At 45.7% G+C, this 16,333-nt stretch overlaps 1 protein-coding gene across 2 annotated transcripts in view; it reads left to right on the top strand.

The window, feature by feature from the left end:
* The first annotated feature begins 15,604 nt into the window (after nt 1-15,604).
* COG6 (component of oligomeric golgi complex 6) overlaps nt 15,605-16,333 on the top strand; it is a 59,525-nt gene continuing 58,796 nt past the window's right edge. Inside the window, exon 1 of one of the 2 annotated variants that reach the window (XM_005240263.4) lies at nt 15,605-15,778. In XM_005240263.4, the coding sequence (XP_005240320.2) occupies nt 15,656-15,778 (123 nt within the window). In that variant the 5' untranslated portion in view covers nt 15,605-15,655. Of the gene's footprint in view, nt 15,779-15,890; nt 16,041-16,333 lie in introns of those variants that run through there. The other variant, XM_027790681.2, reaches the window with a different exon arrangement.

The raw sequence follows: 16,333 nt of genomic DNA, 5'->3' as shown, positions 1-16,333 counted from the left end.
CCTCCTGGTGGAGGGGGGGTGGGATGTCCCGCTCCCAGAGCCCTCCTGGAGCTGGGGCGGTGGGTGCTGGCTCCCCGAGCCCGACGGCGGCTGGGGCGGTGGGTCTCGGTTCCCGGGGGCCAGAGCGGTGGGGCCGGAGCGGTGGGGCCGGGGGCGGCGGGGAGCGCTGCGGTGCCGCCGGGCTCCGCTCTGCCCGCCGCGGCTGCCGCCGGGGAGCGAGGGGCGGTGGAGCCGGGGACGGAGGGGAGGAAAGGAGGAAAAAGCTGGCGGGGAAGGCGCGTTAGAAGGGAAGGGAGAAGGCCGGAACCCTTACATGGGGAAAATATGGGCTACCTCCCGATGGTGTGCGAGGGATAGGAGTGTGTGTGTATGTGTGCGTGTGTGTGTGTGTGCCTGCATGCGAGCTGCTGATCCAGCATTTTGATCGCAACAGTTCGGGAGCTGGTCTACAGCGAGAGCAAATGTGACCAGAGTACCAAGCAGCTCATCCCTCCTGGGTTAGGTCAAGCGGAGAGGCGTGAGCTCCGGTCCTTTCCCAGGGTGTCTTCAGTGGGAAAGTTCTGGGGAGGGGTTGCTTTCTGGGGCTGAGGAGGGATGGTGCACACAGAGCCTCTGGGAGAAAGACAGATTTCCTATTCTGCTTTTTCCTCTCTGCCCTACAGCTTGAATAAATTCCTTCAGACAGGAGACAATTTTATGCCAGGTTTAAATTATGTCAGCACCAGACATGCAAAACCTCTTTGGTAATGTTTCTTTTACAGTCCTGGAACATGACATGAGATTTAAGTACTGATCATTAATATTATTAATGCTAAATGGAAGTGAGGTTTATTGCACTCAGTCTGTGTTTACACCATTTAATAGTAACAACAGTCATGTTCAGAATTAAATTACAAAGCCACTTTATTGGTGGGGTTTTTTTTTAAATAAGCCTTTTCATGTTTTCCCCATAATGCCAAGTCTTAAAATCAGAACAGTGCCGAAAATGTGTATTTTCTCAAGGGATAAAAAAATGGATTGGAAAGTATCTAGCAAGATCGAGTTTTCCATCCTAACATTTCAAGTGTATTCTTTAAGGAAAAGTGCTTCAAATCAAAGTAGGATAAATACAGGCTGGGTGCTAAAATGTATGCAATAATGTGCTTCACAAGGAAGACACACCCCCCAACACATGCGTGCCCCCCGACTACCTCTAGGCTACAACCACCTAGTATGCATCTATATTAGCAAGTAATGCGGATCGATCTGATCCAACCAGTTGGTGCTGAGGACCTGAATGATGGTCACGCTTTCCCATGTTTTTTTTTTTTCAAATGCAATCCAGCCTGGGTCTATGGACTGAGGGCCCCGTCAGCACTCAGGACACGTCAGATGCACTCCTGGCACCTGTCTTCTGCTTCGGTGCCATCTGCATCTACTTTGTGCAGTCACCACTGCTGGGTAAACCAGAATGTGGTAAATGAGGATGATCTGGAGATTCACTCCAAAAGCATGCCCCTGATCCACACCAAAACATGGATGTGGATGTGCCCATGGGGTGGCTGACAGAAGGGGAGCTGAGCTGCTGTGACTTTCCCAAGGCTGAGAGCTGGAGCCTGCTCTGCAGCATACCATTCTCGCACCCTCCCCTCAAATCAGCCTCCTGCCTGGTGCCAAGCCTCCACTCTGGAGAGTGCACCAGCTCTGAGGTCTCCACTTCTGCAAGGAGCTATGCACTTCTTAATGAGTGTAGGCTCTTCATTTACTGTTCTCATGCCTTTACTTGGCTCAGTCAGGTGTTTTACCTCCTGCTGTTCATTTTATCAATACCTGAAATGACAGGGATACTAAGCTAACTACTAACTAACCACTAAGCTAACGTTGTGATGTTTGAACTGCACTCTTGGTGTAAAAACAAGAACTGAGTACTGTTACTAAATCTGCAATTGTTTAAAGACCCAGTCTGACTTTCTTTCCTTAGCCAAGGGCCTCAGTTGTAATGAAACTGTGATAAATGTGTCTAAATTAGGCAAGCGGTGGGATTAGGCATGGGTAGAAATTGCTTGGCAATAAAATGACTGTGGAAAAACTTCTGTTTCACACATGTAAACAGTTTCTCAGTTAAAACTGGCTTTGTAAACCTAGGGAGAAGCAAACAAGTATGGATTTTTTCATGCAATTTATCTCTTCTATGGTATATGCCAAGGTCCCCAAGTCAGTGTTTGCTTTGCTAATGGTATCTCTACAGCAGTTCATTTACTTCCCTTATATGGCCTTTACATTCACTCCCTGAGCTGCTGCCATTCTGCATTCCCTCAAGGAAACTGTATGCTGAATTCTGCATCTCTCCTGAAGCATCTTATCTTGCCAACTGTCTCTGAATGCCCCCACAGGCTGGCTGCATGACTTAGTCACTTGTAGGGAAATAAGCTTTATTTCACAGTCCATTTTCTGAGAGAAAAGGAGTTTTGTTTTGCTTAGAAAAAAATTAAACACATTGTATGTCTAAGTAAACATCCAAATTCTTACTCCATTTTTTTCCTAATGTTTATAGCTCGGCATGCTTCAACTGTATCAGCTTTTGCTGCCCCTCTCAGGGAACAGCGTGTGTACAAGTATTTTTACTGGGAAAGTTAGCCTAAATATTTCAAGTCACATCTAACCTGTCTGAAAGAAAAAAGGAGTTATTACTTGGTGCTTCAGGATCTGCAGTCTCTCTTGTAACCACAAAAGCAGAGAGACCTCCACAGAGAAGAGCCATAACAAAAGTCCTGGTCTCCACGGTCTTGTCTATACTGAAATAGCAGCTGGTTTTAAAATTGGTTCTGGTGTTTTGAAATTTAAGAGAATCCACTTTTGAGAAGGCTTCAGAGACAGGTGAGGGAACCTGAGCCACGAATTCCACACTGTTGGAACCACTGGAAATCAGACTGGATCAAACACCCATGAATACTCTGTCAGAAAACCACCCTAGCAGGGAGACAGGAAAATATACCTATAGATTTTACCATTTCTTTTCTTTCCGATCCATTGACTAAGCTGCTGTTACAGCTGGGGCCCTACAGACTCGGTGGAGCTAATCAGCACAGCAGAATAAAGAGAGAAAACACTGTCACTGTACCTAAATCAATCCCGACCCGACTAATATACACATCATAGGCTTGGTCACAGACTTTCATTACAGCATATCCTGTAAGACAATCCACTGTCATATAAAATGCCATAGGGGAATACATATGTTCCCAAACCCCGAGGAAAATGAAGCAGCTACTGAACCTCCATCTCATTCTTCAGCCTTTGACAAGAAAAAGAAACAAGTATTTTTATCTTGCAGGCCACCATCTGGTTTTCTCTTGTGTGGTCCACAGGAGAGTGATCACACTGACATGGTTCCGAGCATCTTACAAAACTGGATCTTCAGGTCATGTCTGTACTCGATTTTAAATGAAAAAGGTGTTGGCACAACAATAGACTTGAGGCTACATACAGGGAGCAACAGAAAGTCAACCCAATTATTCAAATACAGTCACTGAAAACCAAACAGACAAGTACTGTTAAGGAAATCATCCGATAATTAATATATTTGCCTGAAATGATGTCAAATCTGCAGCGGCTGGAAAAAAACAACCAACTAAACAGGCAGAAAAAGAGAAGCCCGAGTCTAACACCTGCAAATTTCTCAGAGGAAGGTAAGAAAACAAATTCAAGTAAGAAAAAAATTCAAGTCACTAGATCCTAATACATCCGTAAGGGGTCTCTTCCAAGTCAAACACATTGCATGTTTTCTACTGTGGGTAGCTACTTAGCTCTAAACAAAAGACCCTCTCTCCACTTCCATTCCAATACTATATTAAGTACTTCTTTTTATGGTGGTTCCTTTGGTGGTAAACTTTATAAATCCCATTACTGATATTTCATAAACAGAGCATTTTCTGAAGGATAGTTGTCTTACTGGACGTAATACTGTCGCTACTAACGACAGTCTTCTAATCTCCAAATGTACATATAAATAACATGTCAATGTAAAACAAAAAAAGGAACCATCATTTACTATTTGCCATAAACATTCCTTGTGTTTTTTCATCTTTATGAAGTTACTACTCATCATCTATTGTATAAAAGCCACCAGGTGCTCTGCCTTTTGCAAGACTAAAATAGTAGCTACAGCAAATCAAGCTACTGATTATCTCTTTTGTGTCCTGTTGCTGACAAGCCTGGTGGCTGTGGGAGAGGCCGGGGAGGCTTATTCTGCACCAGCCCCACATCTGAAGGGAAGAATGCCTGTTCTGCCCTCGCAAACACTGCCAAGGTGACAGAGCTCTGGGATGACAGGTCCCAGACCCGTCCTCCTTCAACAGGGAATTGGCTTAACCCTGCATGAACCCTAGAAAAAAACATGTAGATGATTCCAATCCTAAATTTCCACTGTTCCCAAGTGAACTTGGAAAAATCAGGGATGTCTGGATGATGAATGAGCAATTTCCCAGGAAGGAATGCTCATCTACTGGTAGCTTATTTGCTGTGCCTATAGACCCAAAAAAATAATTTAATCATGGCATCTTATTTACCAGGGGATATCTGTTTGTCTTCCCTAGACACAGTTGAAGAAAGATGCTGGGAACATATAAAGAGCAGGTCTTGCCATGGTGTTTTAGAATCATAGACTCATTTAGTTTGGAAAAGACCTTTAAGATCATCAAGTCCAACCATTAACCCAAGACTGCCAAGTCTATCACTAAACTACATCCCTAAGCACCACATCTACACATTTTATAAACACCTCTGGGGATGGCGATTCCACCACCTACCTGGGCAGCCTGTTCCAACACTTAACCACCCTCTCAGTGAAGACATTTTTCCTAATGTCCAATCTAAACCTCCCTGGCACAACTTGAGGATGTTTCCTCGCACCCTGTCGCTTGTTATCTGGGAGAAAAGACTGACCCCCACCTGCCTACACCCTCCTTTCAGGCAGCTGTATAGAGCAGTAAGGTCCCCCCCCTGAGCTTCCTTTTCTCCAGACTGAACAGCCCCAGTTCCCTCAGCCGCTCCTCACCAGACTTGTGCTCCAGACCCTTCACCAGCTCCGTTGCCCGTCTCTGGACACGCTCCAGCACCTCAGTGTCTTTGTTGTGGCGAGGTGCACAAACCTGGCACGGTATTCGAGTTAAGGCCTCAATAACTTCCCTAACCCTGCTGGCCACACTGTTCCTGATACAAGCCAGGATGCCATTGGCCGCCTTGGCCACCTGGGCACACTGCTGGCTCATGTCCAGCGGCTGTCGACCAGCACCCCCAGGCCCTTTTCCACCAGGCAGCTTCCAGCCGCTCTGCCTCAGGCCTGTAGCATCGCCTGAGGTTGCTGTGACCCCAGCGCAGCAGCTCGCACTCTGTGGCGTGCCTGCTGAGAGAAATGAGATCGTTTAACAGCACATGCAGCAGTGCGAAGGTTTTTATTTTTAATTTAAAGCCTCAATTAGGGATCGCGTTTCAGCTGCGAGTCACAATCTGAAAGCAGGGCCAGAAGCGCGCTGGTCCGCGGGCGAGCAGCGCGGCGGCGGCGGGAGCGGAGCGCTGCGCTGCTCCACAGTGACACTCGCTGGGCGGCCGGGCCGGGGAGCGGCACGGGGCAGCGGCGGGAAGCGGGGTCAGAGCGGGAAGGGAGCCGGGGCAGCGGCGGGAAGCGGGGTCAGAGCGGGAAGGGAGCCGGGGCAGCGGCGGGAAGCGGGGTCAGAGCGGGAAGGGAGCCGGGGCAGCGGCGGGAAGCGGGGTCAGAGCGGGAAGGGAGCCGGGGCAGCGGCGGGAAGCGGGGTCAGAGCGGGAAGGGAGCCGGGGCAGCGGCGGGAAGCGGGGTCAGAGCGGGAAGGGGGCCGGGGCAGCGGCGGGAAGCGGGGTCAGAGCGGGAAGGGGGCCGGGCCGGGCCGGGCCAGGCCGCCAGCGCGGGCGGCTCCGCGCCGCTCGGGCCCCGTGGCAATGGCGCGGGGTTTGCCCCTGCCCAACCCCCACCCCCCCGCGTTTGATGCGGGCTGCAGGCGGGGCAGGGCGTGTGTGTGTGAAAAGTGGGGGCAGAGCGCAGGGCTTGTTCCAGCTCTCCGCAAACGGAGAGGTTCGTACCGCCCTGGGGCCGCTGCCTTGAGGTCCCAGAGGTGCCTTTGCAGAACGTGCGACGGTGACTTGTGTGGCACCGTTTGTGTCAGCTGTGTGCGCCTGCGAAGGGGGTGCGAGCAGCGGCGCGTTCCTCCCCCTACCCAGCCTTCTGCCGCGGAGCTGGAGCTGAGCTGCCTCCCCCCCTGAGCCCCGGCAATCGTTTGCATCTAGGTCACCGTATCAGACGTATTCCCAAGGATGAGGCTAATGATTTCGGGTTTTTTTAGAAAGCAAAGCTGAACATCCTTTTGTTGGGGACAAACGCAAATTAATTTGCAACTCGAAGCTCGCTTCCTCACCATCACACCCCGAGGTCTGTACAGATCTCAGGTGCTCCGTGAAGACAGAACCTCTGAAATCTCACACGGATTCATTCATGGAAAAATTGTAAAGCCACCTGTTGTCAGCTGAAACCCAAACAGTACCCACTTTCTGGTATATCAGCGCCTGAAACATGTTCTCAGTGAGGGAAGAGCCTAGCTAATTTTTTTCAAACTCTCTAAAAGGCTTGTTAATAGGAAATCCAGTACATAGATAGCATTCATATACCTACATAGGCATGTGTTTATGTATTCTACATATATACCTATACCTCCACGTATTAAAAATACTGCACAGGGAGTACCTGAGACCCAGACTGGACCATAGAGCCCAGACTGCCTGCCCTGCACTGTGCATGGGGAGCAATAGGCACCTATTGAATCATGTCCTGGACGCGTCTTGTGCTCACAGGGAAGCTGCAGCAGGCTGAAGAGAGATGCATCTTGGCCTGTGCGTCTCTGTTAATCTTTTGCTTCGGCCCGTGTTATCCTTCCAAATTACAAGTTGTTCTTCCGATGTCATTCAAAGGCATCGTTTCCTGTTTCCACCCAAAGCTGCCTGCTCTGGGAAGAGCTCTCAACTGCATGCGAGAGGGTTCTCTCTATATTATGTTTGGCAAAATAACCTAGTCATAGATTGTGCTTCTGCAATGTAACTACATATTTCAATATTCCTTTTCCCGATTAAAAAGCTAATTAGCAAGGTCGTTACAGTTGCCACTTATAAGGGGGAAGATAGTAATTCCATTAATGTGCTCACAGGAACTTCATTTATATTACCTCTTAACCTTTACAAGGATATGATCATTTCAATAATTAATTGCTTTTTGCCATTTAATTTGCAGTTTACCATTTTCAAGGGAAATTACCCATTAAACCAAGGCTTTTTTTTTTTTTTTTTTTTTAAATCGTTCACTCAAATAAGCTCTCCTTAGAGAAGCTAGATATTTGCTAAGCCACTTTCACATTTGAGAAGAGAGGACTCTGTCAGCACTGCATATTAAAGAATGGCCCATCGCTCAGGCCTTTAACCATCTGGAGGAAAATGAGGCTGAATGGGGCTGAGGCAGTGATGAGGAGGGAATCAATTCTTATTCTCTTCCTCCACATTCAGAGAGGCAGTGTGTCCTTACTCTGTGATTGACATGGTGTGAGTTGTCTTTCCTCGTTCTTCACAACTATCTCGTTTCTTCAGCTGAAGTTAATTTATGCTGCAATACTCATCCATGAGTGCTTCTGTTAACTTCAGTGACTGAAAAAAGAAAGGAACTTTGGCTCAACCTTTTAAAACATAGAAACTCTATCCATGAATCACCAAGCACTTAAGCACATCTTCAAGTCAGCGCCTGACACTTTGGAGAACAGAGCTGAACACACTTATTCCTGCTCACACCTAAGCCTCTCATAAAACAACTATTCATTTCAATGAATCAGACACAAGCTAGCATCCCTGTGGTAGTGTGCTGGCATAATATCTCTGCTACTGATAATAGAAATTGTGTCCAAATCCCATCATGCTAAAAGAAAATTGGATTAATACTGGTATCTGAGAAGGTGAGTAATGCATCCCAAGTAGGCATATCTCTGATAGAGTGAAACACACACCTCTGAGAGATGGATTTGCATGGGAAGATGGAGAGGAGGTGACAAAATAAGTAAAGAAAGGAGAAGAGGAAACAGAAGAAGCAGGTATGAACTAGACTGGACCATTGATTTATGGATGAAAATCTAAAAGTTTTTCTGATTCAGGTGCAAAAATTAAACTAGCCCTTGGGCAGTTCTACCTTTGCAACTGGTAAGCCCATGATATGTCACCCAAAATGATATATGACTGGATGATATGTCACATGCCTACAGGCACCAAGTGGATCATTTTACTGTGAAAATAAGACATTTTATTTATTTAATTGTAAAATCAAGCATCCTGTGTTTTTTACATCCTTCCTCATGAGTATAAGGAGAGTCTGGGGTTACACCAGGATTCAAATGCAGTATTTTGTTTCCACAGCACTGAAGCTGGGGCGTACTCTATTATTTTCAGAGAAGTCAAAAGCCACAGTCAGACCAATAGCGTTAAAAAAAATAAGTATATAGTCATATCCACACTTAATATTCAGAGCTCCCTATATCAGCAGTGGATCAGCAATCACACCACTGGTGAAGCAGCAAAATAATCTGCTTTTTGACCAGTGAAAAGAAAGCTTAGCTCTATGCCAGCATGAGCATTTCTTGCCATAAGCCTTCCACAGTGAGGCACAAACATTGCTTGAAGACAATCTGCTGATTTCTGCTGGTTAGCAGTGCAACCTGCAATCAGGTTAAGGCACCTGATGCTTCTCTTTAAAAGTTTTATTGTGCCTATATTATTAGGACTCTAAACTTTATCACATAAAAGGCTATGTATGGGATAGAAGTAGACAGAAGCCACTAATCATCAAAATTAAAGTTAAAATATCCTTTCAAAACCTCCAGACTGGCAGTTCACTCAACAAGACATTCGCTTTTTGTAAGGCAGGTGCTCTGCATGCACAACAATGTTTAAGGTGTCATTGTTCAAGGGAAGTTGGCAGTGAGGGGTGGTGTATACACAGGCTGATGATATTCTGAAGAGAGCTCTACCTGCATGGACAAGAAAGTCCTCGCTAGTTTGCATGCAAAAGGAAGCTTGGGGCCTATTCTGGGGAACTTGATAGTCTCTTGTAATTAATACTGTAATTGGAGGTTGCTGGAAATGCTCCTTGAGCTCCTGCCAGGGAATGTAAGTGTTTCACAAAGCTGTTGATGCTGTGCTGTACACCAGCTGAGCCAACCTAGTCGGCTGTAGTAGATGCCGACACAGAACCCCTGCACTGGCAAAACTCTCATCTGGGCAGCAAAATGCACAACACCTTTTCCTTTCAATGTCATCACAGAGCGATATCAGTACTATCCAGCCATCTGACAGCTGCATCACCCAGGGTGGCAAGGCTGAGCTGTCCTCCCTCTGCATTTAAAAGCAGACAGTCCATCACTGTGCTCCCACCTGCAGTCTTGCAGCCACCCAGTGGGCCTGGGACAGGCTAGGTCACTAACAGCCTGCTGTACTTGGCAGAGCTGCCCAGACTCATTCCAGCCTCACTATTTCAGATTGCAAATGGATAAATATGTACCAGAATATGTTCTTGCTTCCTATGACCCTTGCCTTCCCTTGGGGACGTAATTATTGGCTTCCAGTGCATCAGTCACAGGGATGCCAGTCCTGTAATAATGCCATAAAGGCAGAAATGACCACCAGAAAGGGACGGCAGGTAATTTTAGTGAGAAACTGTAGGCTTTAACGTATTTCATCTGGAGGTGAGCGGGTCTTTGCAGAAAAATTGTTTGCAACTCATCTGCAGTGACTGCAACCAGTGTCAGCCATTAAGTAATAAGTTATTTTTATCCACTGCAGCTCTCCAGCATCTCCGAGGGTGATGGCATCTTGCCAAGGCTTTTGAAGGGCTGCATGAGCTGACACACAACGATGAATAGTTGAGGCAAGCCCGGAGGACAATTTTGAGTCAACTTTACAGAGGGAATCAAACCCAAGTATACCAGGTACCTCCACACTGGAGCTGCTGAGAAGTTGTTTTGCTTCCCTCCTGACAGATGTCAGAGAATGTGACTTCTGGAATTTTGGAAACTTTTACTTTTCCTGATGTAGCAATAAAGTTCCATTAAATTCACCCAAACCGAACTGTTATGAGCACTAGGGAAGCCTGTTTATGACACTCATACCTGTAACATTAGGTTTATGTTGTAATGCTGCTATGAACATCGCCATGATTGGCAATATTTTTGTGTTACTTGCACTAGCAGTATCCCTAAGGTGCAGTTTCACAAGACGATGGCTTTTGTGGTGAAACTGCCCCCTTTTGCCCCCATGCCACACCACTGCTTGTCCCCTCAAGAGTTCCTTGTGCCCTCATGGTTCCAGATTCACTTTTACCTGACAAAATTGTTAGCCGCCATTTAAAAGGGAAGTCCTGTCCCCCAAGTCTCCCTGGCCATATGCTCTTGTCCCTCCTGTGCCAATACAAATATTTGTGCAGGATTTGCTGGGTTAGCAAGGTGAGAAATTTATCTTCTACATTATGCAGCTACATCCCAAGGAACAGATACCAGATCCTGTATAGCAGTTACTAACGCGAAAGACTGTACCCTGGATAGTGACTATGGTAAAGAAATTGGCTGGAGCTGAGAGGAGCCAGTCATAGTACCCTGCCTGTGTGGCAGAAGTGTGTGTGTGGGTAGCTGCAAAAAGGGCAAGAGGGCAAAAGTTAAACAACAGGAGTTTAAAAGGAGCTTTGGAAAAGACAAATAGGCTTCAAAACAGAGACCAGCCAGTCAATGCAATAGAGAAAATGAAATGGAAAATGCTGCAAAAATGCATTTCATTATACCTTTTATTTCTATGACTATATTTATGCAACTCTTGTCCTGCCAAGTAGATTAATACTATCTTGGAATCTTGTATGAACCCTGAATGGCAGCAATATGTGCTACATTTATCACATGTCTTCAGCAACTTGAACTGTAAACACAACGTGGCCATAGTGGCTGGATTCTGGGAATAGCAAGAATTGCCTAAGCTTTGCAGGCATTTCAGTGAAGAATAGTTGTGTTTCATCACCAGCTGTGGGGCCTTAAGGCAGTGGTCTGGATTTCCATTAAGCGGTCACAATGAACAGCCTGTTCACAGGAAACTTGCTGTAAAAGTCAAGGGAAGAAAAAAACTAATAAGAGATTTGACTGAGATCCATAAGACAGAGACATTTGACTCACAGGTCTGGATTAAAATACAGCAGTTGGAGAAGCTGTTGAAAAAGGCAACCCTGTAAAGTTTGCAGAAGTTGTAGTCTTTGTTAAAACTCATGATGCTGATGTACTTAGTCAAAAGGCATTTTTCCTGATGCCATCATTCCAATGATTTATTAGACCTAGCTTTGGCTTCTCATAATCCATGTCATCATCTTCTCATGATCCCATAGATAGCCTTGTGTTGATCAGCTGATGTGAAGGCACTGCCTAGTAATTTAGGTATCATTCTCTAGATTTTCTTTGCTAGAGACTGATCTCAGCTGAGATCAGGACACAGTGAAGGGTACTGTTTCTTTGCCTGATGGTGAATAGTTGTAATTTTTGTTCATTTTTTGGGGTTACTTTTACTTCATCTGTAAAACAGAACACATTCCAGAGACTTTGACAGCAGGACATAGGTAGTCATTGCTGGAAGAGAAAAGAATAGCAAGTCTGGCATACACTGTTAGCATTATATCATGTGTTACTCATGTCCTGCACATATTTTTGGCAAAAATGTTCTTCTTCCTCGGTATATTGTTATTATAATGATAAGGATAATCTATATTACAGATCTCATCGGCATAATAATGAGCATATGCAAAGAAAGATAAGCTTTATACCTCAGCCAGAGACATAGTGTCACTAAGGTGATGCAGTTAGTCAGCCACAAGAAAATATTAGTTCTCCTGGTTCCACCATCTAATCCATTTGTTTCTTTTTTTCTGGGTGAAATTTGGGCCCTCACTGAAGTGAGTGACAGTGCCATGATCAATGCTATTGACCTTGTCGAGGATGTGGCCACGTAGTTGAGATGAACTCTTCCTTTGAGAAGTCTCACATTTTGTAGAGTCCTAGAGCCAAATATATTTAGACCAAACCATATTAGTTTTGCTGATACAATACTTCCCTTGAAATCAATGGTTGGGGTTTTTTTAGCAGGGGCTGAACAGGAAGATTTCATGGGTTTGGTAAGCATTAAACTGCACACTGTACTGCTAGCGTTATCTTTTCGGTGAGTTATAACAAACAGAAGTTTTACAGCTCCTCAACCAGGTGGCTGATTCAGCATCACATATATTATAGCCACTACTGCTGACTGGGAGGCAGGACAATAAATACTCAAGTGAGATAGCATGAGCTAACTGAAAACTTCAGAACTATACATTCTTCTGGACCTTCAAGGGACACAGACAGATTTCACTACATGACTACAGGTTGCTGTCAGGGTGACCTTTGGCCAAATCACTCACATTCATACCTCAATTTGCAGAATGAGATCAACACTGTCTGAGCTTTTGAAAAATTGTTAGCTGAAGGAATGGGCTGATTTGGTCTGGTGAAAATTATCTACAATATTAACCTCTTGGAAAATAAAGCATAAAAAAATCCAGCTCTAATTGACTTAAAGACAGAACATTTTCCGTGCTTCTGCCTATCAGCTGGATTTTCTAGGCCAACTACAGTACAAAATTACATCAAAATGCTGGAGAAAACTGATGAATTTGATGGCAGAGAACTAGTGAAGAATGTAAGGCAGTGATGGGTTTCTTTTAGGGTATGTTGTGTGCAGTAAAGGGTCTGGCAGAGCCGAGTTCCTCATCTTCTATAGTGGCTGCAGCATAAAGGGCTGTACCTTCACAGGGGTGGCATAACTGAGCAGCAAGTCACTGCAGCCAGCTTCCTGCACATGCTCTTCATCACTGCATTTGAAAGCATCAGGGCCTGTAAACTGTATGTAACAGTAGCATTGTGAATTTCTTTTTATCTATTACACTGTAAGAAAATAAAACTAATTATGGGCATTTTTTATATGACCTTCTACCGCCCTGACTTCATAATCCGCCCTGTTCCTATGTTCTCTGTGCATCATACTGAGGCAAGCTCTGCACTAGTCTATCCTTCCTTCCTTCTTTCCTCTTCCTCCCTCAACCTTTTCTATTATTCTTTTAATGTACTTTGCATTTTCTTCTTTCTTTATCATAAAACTCCTTTCTCACCCACATTTGCCTATGAGAACACCCACAGCAAGGGCTATTCCTCTTTCTCTGTATTTAAGAAAATATTTCCTTTATGCCCTGCTCTGTCACTCCTCTTTTGCTACAGGGTACGGAAATAGCAGCTCCAGTCACATCTTTGACCCCAGTCAACTTATTAATTCACTGGAGTTTTATTCTTACTTAGCCTTTTGAGGAGCAGATTCGGGTGACTACCATGAACCTTTTTGTCTTTGCTTTTACAAAGTACATGTACCTTCAAGGATTTGAAAGTACAATGGCGTTATTAGCTCAGGCTACACAGACAGCGGGTGGCATTCCACAGACCACACTCCTTGTTCTTCAGGCTACACTGTGGTCCTGTCTGTAGTGCACCAAATTAGTGTTTTGTGAACACTTTCACCAGCTGCATTGTGATAACTATTGTTTTGCTGTCTAGTCCTGGGGAAAACAAAAACAAAACCCAACATAATAGGGAATCGAGATAAGAAAGTCAACAGAAAACACCACATACCAGACATCTTTTGCTGACACCTGTAGTTTTGCTGTTGTATCTAGCTTTGGTAAGGGAACTTATGCTTGAGTAAATTACACACACTACACAAACTGTCTTCTATTGATCACAGAAACTGATATCTGAAATCAAAGCCCCTTCTGGCAGTTACAGATCACAAACTCCCAACTGTTTTATCCCACATTGTACATCCAGTTGACTTAATAGGGCAATGTTTGCTGGTGGACAAACTGGTAAGAATGTCATGTCAAACCCACTTTCGTGACACATGCAAGCCACAGCACATCAAGTGAGTTTTGGATGGTGACCTCATTGCACTATCACATTTGCATTTTTGTTGAAAATAAATCTGTTCTGAGGGAAAATCTAGCCTGCCAATGTTATCCATATCAGAAAAAGAGAGGATTTTTGGGTTTTTTGGTAGCTGCATCTAATATTCCTACAAGAAGAAAAAAAGACAAGCCCTGGTGTCCTCATTCAAATACTCCTTTCAGTTGTGGGAGGTTAAAAAGTACTCCCTCAATTATTCCCTCTCATTTTCCTGGGAGAACAGATGCACAGATAAACACATGCTGTTTCAAAACCCTATCAGTCCCTGCCAGCCCAATGTGTTATGTTAGCTAGAAGCATTCTGGCTCGTGAAACACAGTCTTGAAAAAATGAGGACACCCATCAAGGAGCATCTGAAAGCAGAACTGGATGCTTCAAAAGAAAACACATGTACCAACTGACAGAGGGAAATCTTTGTGGCTCCTCGTGTGTTTGTGGTATAACTGGCTGGATCAGGCTTGGCAACCGGCTTGGCTCATCTGGCGCTTGTGGCTCAGACATTCACGTCTTTCTGACTTCGCAGTGTGCCTTTACTCTCAGCTCACCCAGGAAGTTAACAGCATCTGAAATGTTGTTCAAACTGCTAACGACATCCAATTTACAGTTGGGAGGGGATCTTTCTAATAGTAGGGTTTTCTTAACATGCTTCAATACTAATTGCTCACACCTGTGATGTCTCTTCTGGCATGGAGAAGGGAGGGCCTGCCTCTGGGGAGCTTAGTCAGAAGTGAAGGACATAGAGGGGGAGGTAACATCAGTGCAATAGGGTGGAGGAACAGAAACGACGAAGGGAAACAAGGTGGCTGAAAATACTTGAAAACCTGCTTTCTGACTAGCCAAGAGTAGAAACAAGGCACTGGCTACACAGGCTGTTCAGAAAGGCTGGCCTCATATGTAGGGGATCCCTGTGAGGAAGCAAACAAAAGACAAAAAGGAAGTAGACAACTATCCATTCACTGTCCCCATCATGTTAAGATTTCAGGAGGGGGGCTGTGATCATGTATTTTTTTTCCTTGAGATAAATGACTCAAATTAAAAGAAAAAAACCCAAGCAAATGTGAACAGTGCGCAGCAGGCAGGCGGCTGCTGGCTGCTCCCCTCAGGCAGGACCCACAGGGCCACTGGGGCCCGGAAGGCAGCCCAGTGCTCCCTCCAGTCTTTGCTTTTTGATCCACACACCATCAGACCAACGGAAACAGGCTGTAAATTGCCTGTGCAATGCTTATTTTGACACGCTTTTACTGTGGATGCTATTAGCTTATACAGCAAAGAGTCCGCTTATTTTTCCTTGTTGTCTCAGCTCAGAACTAAACCGTTTATTTCATGAGATGAATACAGCCATCCGACCTCAGGAAGTGAGTCCTCTTTCTTCTCATCACCCCCAAATCTTTTATTTATTCCCCTGAATCAGTGACCAAACGTCCCGCTCTCTCAACCAGCTGCCGCGGGCCCGCGGGCCGGGCCGGAACCAAAGCCTCGGGAGTGCGTTTCCGCCGGAGCCGGTCCGCCGCCGCGGCCATTGGTGAAGGCGGCCGGGGAGGGCCGCAGCTATGGCTGACACCGCCGCGCCGCCGCCCGCTGTCCCCGCTCCGGGGCTCCCGGCTGCCCCCGGCAGCAACCCGCTGTCCCGCAAGCTCAACAAGATCCTGGAGACTCGCCTGGACAACGATAAGGTGGGGAGGGCGGCGGCTGAGGGGCCGAGGCGAGGCCCGGGGCCTGCCCGGTGGGGGGCACGCTGCGGGGGACCGGCCGGATGAGCTGTCAGGGGTTGCCAGCCCCGATAGGCTCCGGGATTGGGAAGCGAGCCCTGTCATACCCTCAGTTCCGCTGCGGAGTCGCAGGCTGACGTTTGCAGCCTTAATTAAAAATAAAATTCGGTTTTGCTTCGCTTGAGACATGCCACGCTCCTGTTCGATCCCTTCAAGTCGCCGGGAGGTTTGTATTGCTTAGCTTGAGGGCACCCAGCTTTTTCTGATTTCAGTGTTTTCTAGCAGTGGATAGCTCCTGTTTTAACCGAATGTAAGCTGACTGATTAAAGCTATTCTAAAATAGTAGACGAAGTTGTGTGTTATATGAGAAAAAGAAAGACTCAGCAAGTATTTTGGTTATTTATCAACTCATCTGGACTGTATTTGGGTAGTTTTTCTTCTGAAACCATGTAGTCATGTTGGGGTTTTGGTGGGTTGGGTTTTTTTGTTTGTTTGTTTGTTTTTAATAAGACCATGAGC

The sequence above is a fragment of the Falco peregrinus genome, chromosome 4, assembly GCF_023634155.1.
Source record: "Falco peregrinus isolate bFalPer1 chromosome 4, bFalPer1.pri, whole genome shotgun sequence".
NCBI lineage: Eukaryota > Metazoa > Chordata > Aves > Falconiformes > Falconidae > Falco > Falco peregrinus.
Note: the sequence above shows the minus strand (reverse complement) of the source record. Positions and strands in the feature narration are given on the sequence as shown.